This window comes from Arvicola amphibius, chromosome 2, assembly GCF_903992535.2.
Source record: "Arvicola amphibius chromosome 2, mArvAmp1.2, whole genome shotgun sequence".
Classification (NCBI taxonomy): Eukaryota; Metazoa; Chordata; class Mammalia; order Rodentia; family Cricetidae; genus Arvicola; species Arvicola amphibius.
This window is the reverse complement of record NC_052048.2, coordinates 161,773,690-161,787,363: the sequence shown is the minus strand read 5'-3', so window position 1 is coordinate 161,787,363 and position 13,674 is coordinate 161,773,690. Positions and strand designations below refer to the sequence as shown.

The following is a 13,674-nucleotide window of genomic DNA, read 5'->3' as shown; positions in this document are numbered from 1 at the left end:
TTTTTTTTTTTTTTTTTTTTTTTTTTTGGTTTATCGAGACAGGGTTTCTCTGTGGCTTTGGAGCCTGTCCTGGTACTAGCTCTTGTAGACCAGGCTGGTCTCGAACTCACAGAGATCCGCCTGCCTCTGCCTCCCGAGTGCTGGGATTAAAGGCGTGCGACACCACCGCCCGGCAAGGACGTTTTTAATGTCTTTATTTCTTCCTTGACCCAGGGATGGTTCAGTAGTTCACTGTTCAATTTCCATGAGTTTGTAGGGTTTCTGCAGTTAGTGTTGTTGTTAAATTCTAACTTTAAACCATGGTGATCCTATAAGATACAGGGGATTACTCCAATTTTTTTTGTTTCTGTGGAGGTTTGCTTTGTTACCGAGTATGTAGTCAATTTTAGAGAAGGTTCCATAAGGTGCTGAAAAGAAGATATATTCTTTTGTGTTTGGGTGGACTGTTAGATGTCTGTTAAGTCCATTTGAGTCATGACATCTGTTCTCTTGTTTCTCTGTTAAGTTTCAGTCTGGTTTCTGTTTGTTGGCGAGAGTGGAGTGTTGAAGTCTCCTACTATTAGTGTGTGGGGTTTGATACACGATTTAAGCTTTAGTAATGTTATGTATTTTGGAGATCAGTCCTTTGTCTGATGTGAGGTTGGTGATGATCTTTTCCCATTCAGTAAGCTGCCTTCTTGTCTTATTGGCTGTGTCCTTTACTTTACAGGCTTCTCAGTTTCAGGAGGTCCCCTTTATTTATTGTTGCTCTCATTGTCTGTTCTACTGGGGTTATTGTTTGGTGATAGTGGTTGTGTGTTTCCCTTCTTTGGGTTTTGTTGGTATGAGGTTATCTGTTGCCTGTGTTTTTGTGCGTGCAGTTAGGTTCCTTGGGTTGGTGTTTTCCTTCTAGTACTTTCTGTAGGGCTGTGTTTATGGATATGTATTGTTTAAATCTGGTTTTGTCATGGAATATCTTGTTTTCTCCATCGATGGTGATTGACAACTTTGCTGGGTGTAGTATTCTGGGCTTGTATCCATGGTCTCTTAGTGTCTGTAGCACATCTGCCCGCCTTCTGGCATTCATGGTTTCCATTGAGGAGTTGGGTGTAATTCTGATGGGTCTACCTTCATATGTTACTTGACCTTTTTCCTTTGCAGCTCTTAATATTCTTTATTCTGTATGCTTTGTGTTTTGATTATTATATGGCAAGGGGACTTTTGTTTTTGTCCAATCTATTTGGTGTTCTTTAAGCTTCTTGTACCTTCATAGGGATATTTTTCTTTAGGCTGGGAAAGTTTTCTTTTATGATTTTTTTGAATATTTCTTCTCTGCTGTTGAGCTGGAGTTCTTCTCCTTCTTCTATTCCTATTATTCTCCCACAAATTTGGGTCACCTGTCTCTGTGGGTTTTCCTGTCATGATTTTGACCTCCCTTGCTCATGTAGTTGCCCCTTCCTCTCTTGGACTGGTCTCCTGGAGCTCGGCCTAAATTTGTAATAGTGCATTTTTATCAAAGGCTTACTGGAACTAGAAGAGTCTCTTAAGAAATGCATGTGTTTCAGGAAGGTCTCAGAAAGGAAGGCATGACAGTTCTACAGAAAGAATTTGTGGAAATAGTAATTTGCACAGTTAATTTTTGTCCTGGTTACTGTTAAAAGTCAGAAATATACAAAAAATTTTATTTTAATAAACACCGAAGCATTACTGGGATAGGATTGAGAGTACAAGAAGTAAAATTTAGAGTTTTTCCATTTTCTGATGGAAATTTCATTTTGGAGAGGAGAGTAGTGATGAATTTTGTTCCTTAACATTAAAACTTTTCATTTCTGGTGGTTATAAACATAGTGTAGTGTGTTCCCCAGGATACCATTTGTTCCAGAATCAGGTCAATGTCTTCAGTCAGTGTTAAGTCTTAATAACTACTTTAAAGTCTTATTTGTTAACAGATGATTTCTTCTGTTTTTATACTGTACCTTAAGTAGATTTTGAACACATTACAAAGATCCTGTTTTTCACCACAGAAATTAAATATATAATCACATTCTTGCTTCCCATGTTTTACATGTGAATTTAGTTTTCTCAACAATACAGTGTTCTTTCCTTTTAGTTCCTACTCAGGTGTTCTTGAAATATTTAGTACAATCTTGCTTTTAAAAATTCTTTTTTTTAAAATTTTTTTATGATTTATTTCTCTTTATTTTATGTTCATTGGTGTGAAGGTGTCAGATCCCATAGAACTGGATTTTCAGACAGTTGTGAGCTGCCATGTGGGTGCTGGGAATTGAACCCCGGTCCTCTGGAAGAGCAGTCAGTGCTCTTAACCGCCGAGCCATTTCTCCAACCCTAAAGGTTCTTATTCAATATTGGTTACTTATAAGAAAATAAGGATAGGGACAAAGAATAATGCTATGTATTTCATGAGATACTCTTCCAGTCTTTACTGTTTTACTGATAAGAAATACAAGTTTTAGAAACTGGGTTTTGGGTTTTCTAAACTTAATTTTTAGCTTCAAAGGAGCAATAGAAGAGAAACTTGCCATTTAGTTAGCCGGCCTGATTATGGTTTTTAGGTAATCAATTATAGATGGCAAATGAGAATGTAACATAGAATAATTAATACTTTCTAAAACCAGAATATAATATGATATCCAGAAATAATCAGGATAATTTTTTCCCTCTTTTGCAGTCCTGATGGTCAGCCAACACTGCTCCCACCAGAGCATGTGCAAGAGTTAAATTTGAGGTCTACTGGCATGCTCAATGCCATCCAAAGATTTTTTGCATATCATATGATTGAGACCTATGGATGTGACTATTCCACTAGTGGACTGTCTTTTGATACTCTACATTCCAAACTGAAAGCCTTCCTTGAACTTCGGACAGTGGATGGACCTAGACACGATACATATGTTTTGTATTACAGCGGGCACACCCATGGCTCAGGAGAGTGGGCGCTAGCAGGTAAGTTGACCTTTGTCAGTGTCACTGTTGTGCAGTCACACAGAGGCAATAAAGCTCTCAGATCACTGCTTCACAGATGACCAAGGCTATATGTTACTTCTGATTTCTTTGAGATTACCTATTTCATTTTAGTAAACGGTAACAAGGATTTGAGAATCTTATAGTAGAGAGGAAAATATGTGTTTGATTTGAGACTTATGATCAGTCTCTCTAAAGTGTTTTCAGAATCATTCCATACCAGTAGTGTCTTTTAGAAGCTGATGAACTGTTAACTTTAAGTCTTTAAGCGTTGTAAACATGTCCATAAAACAAGGGAAAGTAGAAAATGAGCAGTTTCATTGTAAGCCTTAAACTCTTTAGTGTTAGTTTAGATTGTTGATGCATTTATACTTTTTAGAGTCCTGAAGGGGAAAAGCTTAAGTTTACCTGCATATAGGAAAAGAAAACAGTTTTTCCCCCAAGAGAAGCTCCAGAGAAGTGAGCTCTTATAGTAGTACATGCATTTGTAAGTCTTCCTAACTAGAGTAAAGATTTTATTAGTTTTAGGCTTTATTTTGTGGATTAGTATGTGCCCAGGACCTAAAAGAACTTGGAACCTGGTAGGAGCAGCCTTAAGTAATGCCTACGTTAAAGAAAACCATGGAATATATTATGATAAAGTGAGGTAATTTTCCTATTTTAGCTTGAAAATAATCCATATAATTTTAATTATATCCGGCCTAGTTTTAAATTCAGATGAAAACAGTAATAGAGTTGTCATAAAATATGTGTGATGCTCGATATTTATTGGCAATCGCTTTGATTTAGTGGTAACCAGGAGACTAGTAAAGCAGACTTCTGGGTATGCTCGATGGCATTTCCAGATAGAATTATTCCTGGAACTGGGGAGAACTTCCCTGAATGCAGGTGTGCGATGCAGTGTTCTGCAGGACTGAGTGAAGTAAATATGGGAGAGAGAGCCAGCTGTCCCAGGTTACCCCACCCCCACCCCACTTCTCCGCTGCCATGCATGAGACCTCTGCACTGCTGCACCGCTGCATGAGCACTGACGCCTCTGGACCTGGGAGCCGAATAAGCCCTAGTGTCTCTAAGTTGTTTTTGTCAGAAGCCTTGTTTCATAGACGAAAAGTCAGTCATTACCTACACTCCAGTCAGAGAAACTAAGCCTGGTATTGACAGAGCTGCAGTTGAGAACTCCAGAAGCTAACAACCTCACATAGCAGATGGTTTTAAGCCAGCTTGAACCCACCAATTTCATGCCTGACTTGTAACTGAGGCTTTATCAGAAATAAAAGCAGCTTTTTTAAAAACTTAATTTTTTTTTGCAATTTAATATGAAATAATGCAATGTTTGTTTGGTGAATAAAACAAATATTGTGTATATTTTAAATATCAGTTACTATGCTTAGTATTTGGTAAACAATATTAGATTTGATTTTCATGTGAAATCCTCTGATCTCCTCTGTGCCTTCCAGAGGATACAGTGGAAGCTGGAGGCAGCATGTAACTTCCTGTGATCAACCGCAGGTCTGCCAGACCCCTGAGACATTTTGCCACTGTTCCACATTCCCAACATCAGCAGGCACCTGACTCAGGCGAGCATGCTCTGGTTAAACAGAGAGTTGTTAGCGTGGATCACCCATTTTCAAGAAGAGCAGGATATACAAAAGGGAATACAACAAACTCCTTGAACAAGCATATAAATTCATTTCCCTAACATACAGGTCTTGAATGACAATCCAAAAAAGAGTCTTCATGACTACCTTGATTCTAGGGAAGGAATAGGCGTCTATGTATTTTAACTCAGAGTACCTATAGAAAAATTCTAGTCCATTAAAAACACTTTATAGAATAAAACCTCAGACTAAAGGAAGGACTGATTTTTGTAAATATAATATTTATAAACTTTGCAAGCCCTGTGTGGAAGGGGGCATAATTTTATTAGATATACACATATCCCTTTAATTTAAAAATGTTACAAGACAGTATTAGGAATGGGATTTCCTTGTGTTGCTCTGGCTTGTCTTTAACATGTGGACTCAAGCAATCCTCCTTACTGCCTCCTGAGTGGAGCCTGGGACTGCAGGTCTGCAGCGTAGCACTCAGCTAGTTCAGAAAAGAATTTCTGGCCTAACTCTTGTATGTGTACTTCCATAAAGGAACTATACCTAATAAAAATGTTTTTTAGAATGTTTATATTTTCTTCTTAAGTATTTTGAAATTTATTTCAAGCCTTTTAAAAAACTAAATCCTACTCATTCAGCTTACTAATACTTATACCACCTTTCTCTTTTCTGGAAAAAAAGATAATAAAAGATAGTATCTAAATTTGGTATTAAGTTTCATGAAGACTTAGGAACAATTTATGTAAACTTGATTTTAAGATAAAATTATAATTTTTATGAAAATCTAGATGTAACATTCTAGAGTAATATCTTTATAGTCTTTGAAATATACTGTCAGTAAATTGGCCATTATGCAATTTCTTTGTTAGCCAAAAAGGTTTGTGGTTTTGTAACGGTTGTAGAGTTTATTATACAAAGTAAGAAAGTAAATTACAATGAAGAAAGGATGGTGGGTATCCCATGGTATAGTATGACACTACCCTGTCTTATCTTATAGTTCATGGATACAAACTGCCATGGGGCCCTGGATTGGGGAGCCTGCCTCATTTGAAAGTAGTCAGGTTGAGCCGGGGCCATGAACCCTCTTCAGAACTGCCTGACTCAAACCTTGCAACACTGATTTTGCCTTGAAATTGAGTAGAACATGCCTGCTCTGTGGAAAATGCTCTAATTTGTTCCAAATCAAATAACAAGGAGCTTTAAACTCTGATAATTTAATACCTATCTCCTCAGCAGCCTTGAAGTATGACCCATTAACACTAGATTTTAATTGGGTTAACAAATTAACATCAAGTTAACAATAATGCTACTTTGGGAAAGAGAATCTCAGTGTGCCTTTTGTTCCTTACGTTAGCACACACTACTTAGAATATGTAGTCTTTGTAGATTTTTGGAGTTTTAGTATTAAAACAGATAATTCTGTCTCCTTGCTTTAGGGCAGTGATTCTCAGTCTTCCTAATGTTGCCACCCTTTAATACAGTTCCTTGTGTTGTGGTGACCCCCCCCCCCACCATAAGATTATCTTTGTTGCTATTTCATAAATTAATTTTGTTGCTATTATGATTGTAATATAAACATCTGTGTTTTCCGATGGTTTTAAGTAACCCCTGTGAAAAGGTCATTTAAGCCCAAAAGTGTTTCCACCCTTAGTTTGAGAACTGTTGCTATGGGTAAAAAACAATTAGGACAATTATCAAAGAGACAGAGTAAAAAAAAATACAGATACTTTATAAAGTAGTTTACCACAGCTACACAGAACCATTAAAAGGTGGTCTTGGTTACTTGAAACATATCAAATGGCTATTATTGAAGATAAATGTTAACTGCTTTGTATTTGGGCCAAAAGCCAAGAGTAGCACAAAACCTATAAAAAAGCAGAACAAAATAAAATAAAGTAGAAAAATAACTCACAATGCATTATTACTGCTGTGTCTGTTGATGCTAAAAGAGAATTAGGGTAGGATATGCTGAAGAATATTGAAATAGCTGTGAGTGCCCTGCAAAGCAATGGTGTTCTGAGGAGGGTGGAATTTGTGGAATTGCTTGTAGTCTGTGTAGTCTGATCTCTAGAGACATTATGTATCTGGAAGTCATGAAAAGTTACCTTTGGGACAGTTGTAGAAAAAGTGGAAGAACACTAGTTGTACATGAAAACCATGTGTTGAAGTAGTTCCTCTAATAGTATATATGAGTGTTAGAGAAATGCATAAAATAGTTTGCATCCTCAGCCTTTCTCATAACAAGTTGATGAATAAGTTAGTTATACACAGATAATGTGACATAGCCTGGCTTCTGAGGTCCTAGTATAAGCAAAATTGCAAATTACAGAAAATACTCTTATTAGTTTGATAGTTTAGCAAAGAGTATGTTTTATCTTAATAGAAATTCTTATTCTCTAATTAGTTTGTTGGATTTTTCTACTAAATTCCAACATATTAAAGCTTTTTCTAATTGTTAAAGTAACAGTTGCTCTGTGGAGGGTTCCTTTGGGCTTTCCAGCCAAGAGGGAAATGATTCTCTAAAAGACAAGAGTGAAACTCGGTGTAGCCTGTACTGGGCTAGAATGTCTAGAGTCTGACATTTTTTTTTTTTTTTTTTTGGTTTTTCGAGACAGGGTTTCCCTGTAGTTTCTAGAGCCTGTCCTGGAACTAGCTCTTGTAGACCAGGCTGGCCTCGAACTCAGAGATCCGCCTGCCTCCCGAGTGCTGGGATTAAAGGCGTGTGCCACCACCGCCCGGCTAGAGTCTGACATTTTTGTCATATTTGCACAACTTTTGGAAAAAAAGTTTTCTTATAACAGCTCAGCCCTGTGAGTACACCAAAGCTCAAGACATATTTACATTGAAGCTTTTTACAAAGTACAAATGGCTTCCTACTTAAGATGGGTTCTTGACTTAGAAACAATGATCAAGTTAAAGTGTAGTGGGACTTTTCTGCCAGCTCCTAAATAACCACATGGAAACTTCTTATTAATTACGAAATCTCAGCTAATAGCTGTAGGCTTGTTTTTAGCTACTTATTATAACAAATTTTAGAAAAAATAACCCATTCCTATTAATCTTTGTGCTGCCAGAGGCTCATTTACCTCATCTGCATACTGCCCATCCTGCACCTTTCTGCATCTCATGGCATCTCCTCATGACTCTGCCCTTCTTCCCAGCATTCTCTCTGCCCCCCAAATTCTGCCCAGCCATCAGCTGGTCAGCTCTTTCTTAACCAGTGAGAGTGATATATATTTGCAGTGTACATCTAGGGAAAATGACTGAAGTAAAAACCCCATGGAGTCAGGATTTGGCCTGGTCCTAAAATAACATGGAAGTCAATTAGGCTGTTGGAAAGTTTAAATAATATCACTCACAGGGATGAGTTTCATGGTCTAGAAATAACATTCCCGGTTCTAGGGGAAGGGACTACAGGAAGTGGAGCACGGATTCTAGAAGATCTGGGCAGCCTGGGTCCCTAGGCAGCAGCAGATCACTAGGCTGTAAACTGCATCCCTTCTCCGCATCCCAGGACACACTAAACATCTCCTTTCCTTGAAGGATGCTGCGGGTTTAGCTTTCCAGGCCTCTCCAGTGTCGTCTGTGTCCACAGCCCTTTTGTCATCTACAGTTGCTCTACCTAGACATTCTGGAAAATAGAAAAAAGTATTTTTCTGTTGGCAAAGGAAACAGATTTCTAAATACCCAGGTATCCCTACTACAATCATATCTGTAGATAAGCTTCTGTGTTGTGCTTGTCCTCATGATCTAAACATTCCCTCATAAAATTTTTGTAAGTTTTTTGTTTTTTTGTTTTTGTTTTTGTTTTTTTGGTTTTTCATGACAGGGTTTCTCTGTGTCTCTCAAATTGTTGTAAGTTTTATTTTATTATAAAATATTCTGATTATTCTATAGTTTATTTCTTTTCCCCTTGTTTCAGATTTTGTATTAGCCTAGACTTCTGCGGTAAGAAATATTTATAAGTTTCCCTCTATCCTTATTGTTTTCTTGTGGTAGATTCCTAGAATTAACATGATTGTAACCTTTATTCATTGAGACAGAGTCAGGGGTGGATTAAGTTAGGACAGTTGCCTCGGGCGCAAAACTGAAGAGGGAAGTGCACTGTACCTTCATTTTCTGTATTTAGAAAGATGAAAGACTGCCACAAGACTCATAGACCTGACAAAAATTTAGAATAATGACAGGATACAAGCTTACAAAGTTTCAGTTTTGTATATCAGCGGTGAGTTCAATCAGGAAAGCATTCCCACTCATAATAGACTCAAAGAAAAAAAAGAACAAAATGAAAATCTGGGAATATTCCTATTGAAGAAGACAAAGACCACTATAGTGAAAATTATAAAACACCTAAGAAACCAATTGGAGAAAGCAAAAGAAGATGGAAAATTCTCCCATGGTCATATTGTGGGACAAGAATATTGTTAAACTGCCATATTGCAAGGAAATCTACAGATTTCATGCAATCCCTCTTAAATACTAATGAAATTCTTTACATATAAGAGAAACATCCTGAAGTTTGTAAGTGAGGGCTCTGTGGGTGAAGCCACAGAAGTGTTTTGCGAGTAAAAATAAAGGTTTGTTGAGGCACTCAGCCTGCCAGGCTCTTGAGGGTGGGCAGAGACACAGCAGATGGCAGGAAGCCTTGCGAGTTTTCTGAGGAACGGGTAGTGGATGGTGCTTCTGAGTCAGAACAGTCTGGGATTTTGAGTAGCTAGAGTGAGCTGGGAGCTAGCACAACCTGGGAGTTAGCTGGGCATTTGATCTGTTGCAGTCTTATTTGAGTTAATCAGGAACTAGATGCCCTTGTTTGTGTCGCCTAAGGGGTTGGGGCAGTAAAGGATAAGGGAAGTAATGACTTTTCCTGGCAAACAGAAACCCACTTTGCAAGATTTCTGATTAATGCTGAGTTTAGGTTTTGTTTGTCTGGTAGCAGTTTTTCTGTTTGCCTGATCAAAGTCCAGCCTGAGATGTCCAGATTGTCATTCAGGACATTGTCAGCAGCACTTTGTTTTGGGTGTCTGCTTTGGACCTAACAAAATTCATGTGAAAACAAGGGCTTTGGATAACCAAGCAGGCTGAGCAAAAAGTGCAGTGCCTCTAGTATAGTGTAGGTGCTGGAGATATAAACTGGCTCTATATGTAAAGTAGTGACTCTACTTTCCCAATGCTTTTAGAGTTATTCTCCATGGCACTTTCCTTCTAGTGACTGAGCCTGGCACACAGCAGTAAACAGAACTTACTGTATTTTCTTTAGTAACCCATGTGTCTCTTCCTCTTCCCTACCTCTCTTCTTCCCTCCCCATCTTTTCTTCCTTTCTTTATTTCTTTCATTATCACATTCTTTTCTCTTAGTGGAGTATTCTGAATGAGTTTATACTTTTTATTCAGGTGACCTTAGAATCTAGAAGATCTATTCTGTTACTATTTGAGCTGTAGGATCCCTGTAACCACAATAGCTGTGCAAGCAACCAGAGATAAAACTGAAAGAGTGTGGATTTGTTCGAATTGTTATTTGTGTAAATAATTATTGAGAGTTATTAATTAATTAGCAATATTAATAATTTAATAAAATTGAATTTTCTATTTAAAGTTTCACAAAGTCTTCCTTTGATTTTCTACTATGTAAAAACATAATATGAATTATCATCATAAAAGCCAAGTGGCAGTTTTCATGAGGATTATGAGCTCTCTTTTACTACACAACTGTAGAATGTTTGCTTTTCTGTATAATTTTACTTTTACTAAATTTATCTATAGTCTCTAACTTATAGTAGTTCAACTTCATAATTTTATAGTGGTGTAAAAAGTAGATGCAGTCACTGCAAAGCATATTTTATGTTTTGATACTTTACCATACCAGCAATGTGATAATCCTGGAATGCTAGGCAGTGTCAGCCAGCCAGTCACAATGGTAGACAGCTAATGCCTGAATGTACTGCATTAGTAGGCTTTGGTGTTTGTGTTTAGAAGGTACCATATATTGAATATTGTTTCAGCTTATATTGTTTTCATTTTAGAATGATTTTCATCTGTATGTAACCCTATTGTAAATCAAGGAACATAGGTATAAAAATCAATTTCCTTTAGTTACCATAGCATATTTTTATGTAAGTTATAGGTCTAAATGTATGTTTTTAAAAGTATCTTCTGGCTGCTGGTGAGGTGGCTCAGAGGATAAGAGCACTGACTGCTCTTCCAGAGTTCCTGAGTTCAATTCCCCGCAACTACATGGTAGCTCATAACCATCTGTAATGAGATCTGGTGCCCTCTTCTGGCCCACAGGGATACATGCAGGCAGAATATTGTATGTATAATAAATAAATCTTTTTTAAAAAATATTTATTTATTACTTATTATGTATACAATATTATGTCTGTGTGTATGCCTGCGGGCCAGAAGAGGGCATCAGACCCCATTACAGATGGGTTGCTGGGAATTGAACTCAGGACCTCTGGAAGAGCAGGCAGTGCTCTTAACCTCTGAGCCATCTCTCCAGCCCTAAATAAATAAATCTTAAAAAATAAAAGTATCTTCTGAAAAGACACTTTGAAAGTATTTTTCATTTTTTTGTTATTGTTTAATATTCTAAAATTTTAAAGGAACGAGACTTCAGAAATCACCACTGAACTGGATTTTTCTTGTTCACAGGTGGAGACATACTTCGTCTTGATACGCTTTTAGAATGGTGGAGAGAAAAGAACGGTTCCTTCTGCTCCCGGCTTATTATCATCTTAGATAGTGAGAACTCAACCCCGTGGGTGAAAGAAGTGAGAAAGATTAATGACCAGTATATTGCAGTTCAGGGAGCTGAGCTGGCGAAGACAGTAGATATCGAAGAAGCCGACCCCCCACAGCTGGGTGACTTCACAAAAGACTGGGTAGAGTACAACTGCAACCCCAGCAACAACATCTGCTGGACTGAGAAGGGTCGCACAGTGAGAGCCGCCTACGGCGTGTCCAAGCGCTGGAGTGACTACACGCTGCACTTGCCAACAGGAAGTGATGTAGCCAAGCACTGGATGTTACATTTCCCTCGGATTACATATCCATTAGTACATTTGGCAAACTGGTTATGTGGTCTGAACCTTTTTTGGATCTGCAAAACTTGTTTTAGGTGCTTGAAAAGATTGAAAATGAGTTGGTTTCTTCCTACAGTGCTGGACACGGGACAAGGCTTTAAACTTGTCAAATCTTAGTTTGGACACCAAGGAAAGATACTATTGAGAGTTCGTGTTACCATTCATCACTAACTTGCCATTTTTTGTATACTGTATTTTTATTTGTGGAAAATATCTTGCTACTTTTGTAGCTGCTCTCACTGTCTTTTCTTAAGTAATTATGGGATATGTAAGATATTGGGGGTAAGCATGATTTTGTACTAAAAGTATACAGAGGGCCATAAAAATGCTGAATGTAAATGTGTACGAGTTGTTAAAAATAGCAGTGCACTTTCAAGTTATATTTTCATTTCTCTCCAATGAAAAGAAAAACAGTTGTCTGTTCTCTGCACTGGCCAATGAAGAATTCTTAATGCCTTATTTTCTAGGCATACATTAGAGAACATAGACTAATGTGTTTACTATTTTAAGAAAACTACCAATTTACTTAATAGATGATTCCTTCATGTGTGTGACTCATAGGTTTTACCCCAAGACTGTTTGCAAAAGAATAAACTCTTGGAGCAGGAAGAGACCTGCTCATAATAACGCTGTGTGCCCTTCCTCCATCATACCCAAATGTCTTGGTTATGACCTTTACCAGTACAGCAGAGAAGGCCAAAATGCCTTTGAGATGAAAACATTGTTGATGTAGGTAATAAAAAGAGTTTAGAGCCTACAAACTGTTTCTTCATATGTTAGTAAGGGACTCTGAAAATACTGGTATTTTTAAGAGTCTTTCTCAGGGTAACTTATGTTTTCTTAATGAGTAGTATTTCCAATACAATTCCTTCCAAGTAAATTGCCATTCTTTTTACAAAGTACTATTATAGAATAAATGTAGCAATTTCTCATTGACCAGTTCATTCTGTTTTAAGTATCTCTGTGGAGTTAGTGCTCTGCCATGAAAATTATTTTTCAGATCCTATTGTAAACTTTTCTGCTGAAGGTCAAAGGATGGGAACAGATCATTTTTTCTTTGTATTCCTATATTGTATTATGTAAAAAAGTATTCGTGTTGGCAATTTTAGGTAAGCATAATGGTGTGGTTGTAATTTTTAAACTTTCATTCAGTGTTTTGTTGAAGTAAAGGCACTGATCAGGATATCACCTTAAGAGGTAGTTTACTTCTTGTTCCCTTCCAATAATACTTACATTCTAAATTTTCATCTTTGAAAGAGGGAATTATAAATAAATTGGGAGATTAGTTTTGTTAAAGTGATGTGACTTCTCGCCATTGAAGCCATTTTCCATCTTCAGAAAGAGGAGTTAATGAAGCTACCATTTTCTACCAGCTTAAAAACTGAAGTTCTATTTAGGAAGAAGTCAGAGCACCAGGGAACTTATATACCACTATCTATGCACCATTGCTACAGCCTGACTATTTCTATGTTTGGAATATTGTATTCCTAATACTTTGAATAAAATTTTGTTAAAAATTAAATTTTCATTTAATGTGAAGTTAAGAGTGCCTGAATATTTTACTATATTAAAGGTGGAAGTTATGCAAAATGCCTGGTTCATGTTTGGTGGCAGGTTGATGTGAAAGCATACAGCGTTGTGTTGTTTATAAATGCACTAGTGTGATGTGTCATCATTGTTCTATTGAATAATGACGTAGAAATGCTATGAGCTGGATTTATTTAGTACTTGGCTTCTTAAAACAGTTAACGCTAAGCAGAATTTCCTTCTCATGTTTCTCATCCAACAGCAAGCAGGTTAGTTTTAAGTAAAGCATAGTTTTTACTGAGAAAGCCAAATGTAAAAGTATATTCTTCATTTCTTATAAAGTAGTAGTTAATGTTTAAATGGCACTAGAGTTACATTCAAAAGATGGCAGCTATTTAAAACCATAAGCCGTGTATGTGTGGTGTGTGTGTGTGTGTGTGTGTGTGTGTGTGTGTGTACTGTAAGAGCAACCAAAAAAGTTTTTGGAATACAAATAT

General features: G+C 37.1%; 1 protein-coding gene across 2 annotated transcripts in view; it reads left to right on the top strand.

Annotated features, from left to right (window-relative positions):
* Tmem168 (transmembrane protein 168) overlaps positions 1–13,172 on the top strand; it is a 32,067-nt gene extending 18,895 nt beyond the window's left edge. For both annotated transcript variants that reach the window (XM_038320125.2, XM_038320126.2), the window contains exons 4-5: positions 2,669–2,943; positions 11,220–13,172. In XM_038320125.2, coding sequence (XP_038176053.1) covers positions 2,669–2,943; positions 11,220–11,767 — 823 coding nt within the window. In that variant the 3' untranslated portion in view covers positions 11,768–13,172. The remainder of the gene's footprint in view (positions 1–2,668; positions 2,944–11,219) is intronic.
* Positions 13,173–13,674: the final 502 nt, after the last annotated feature.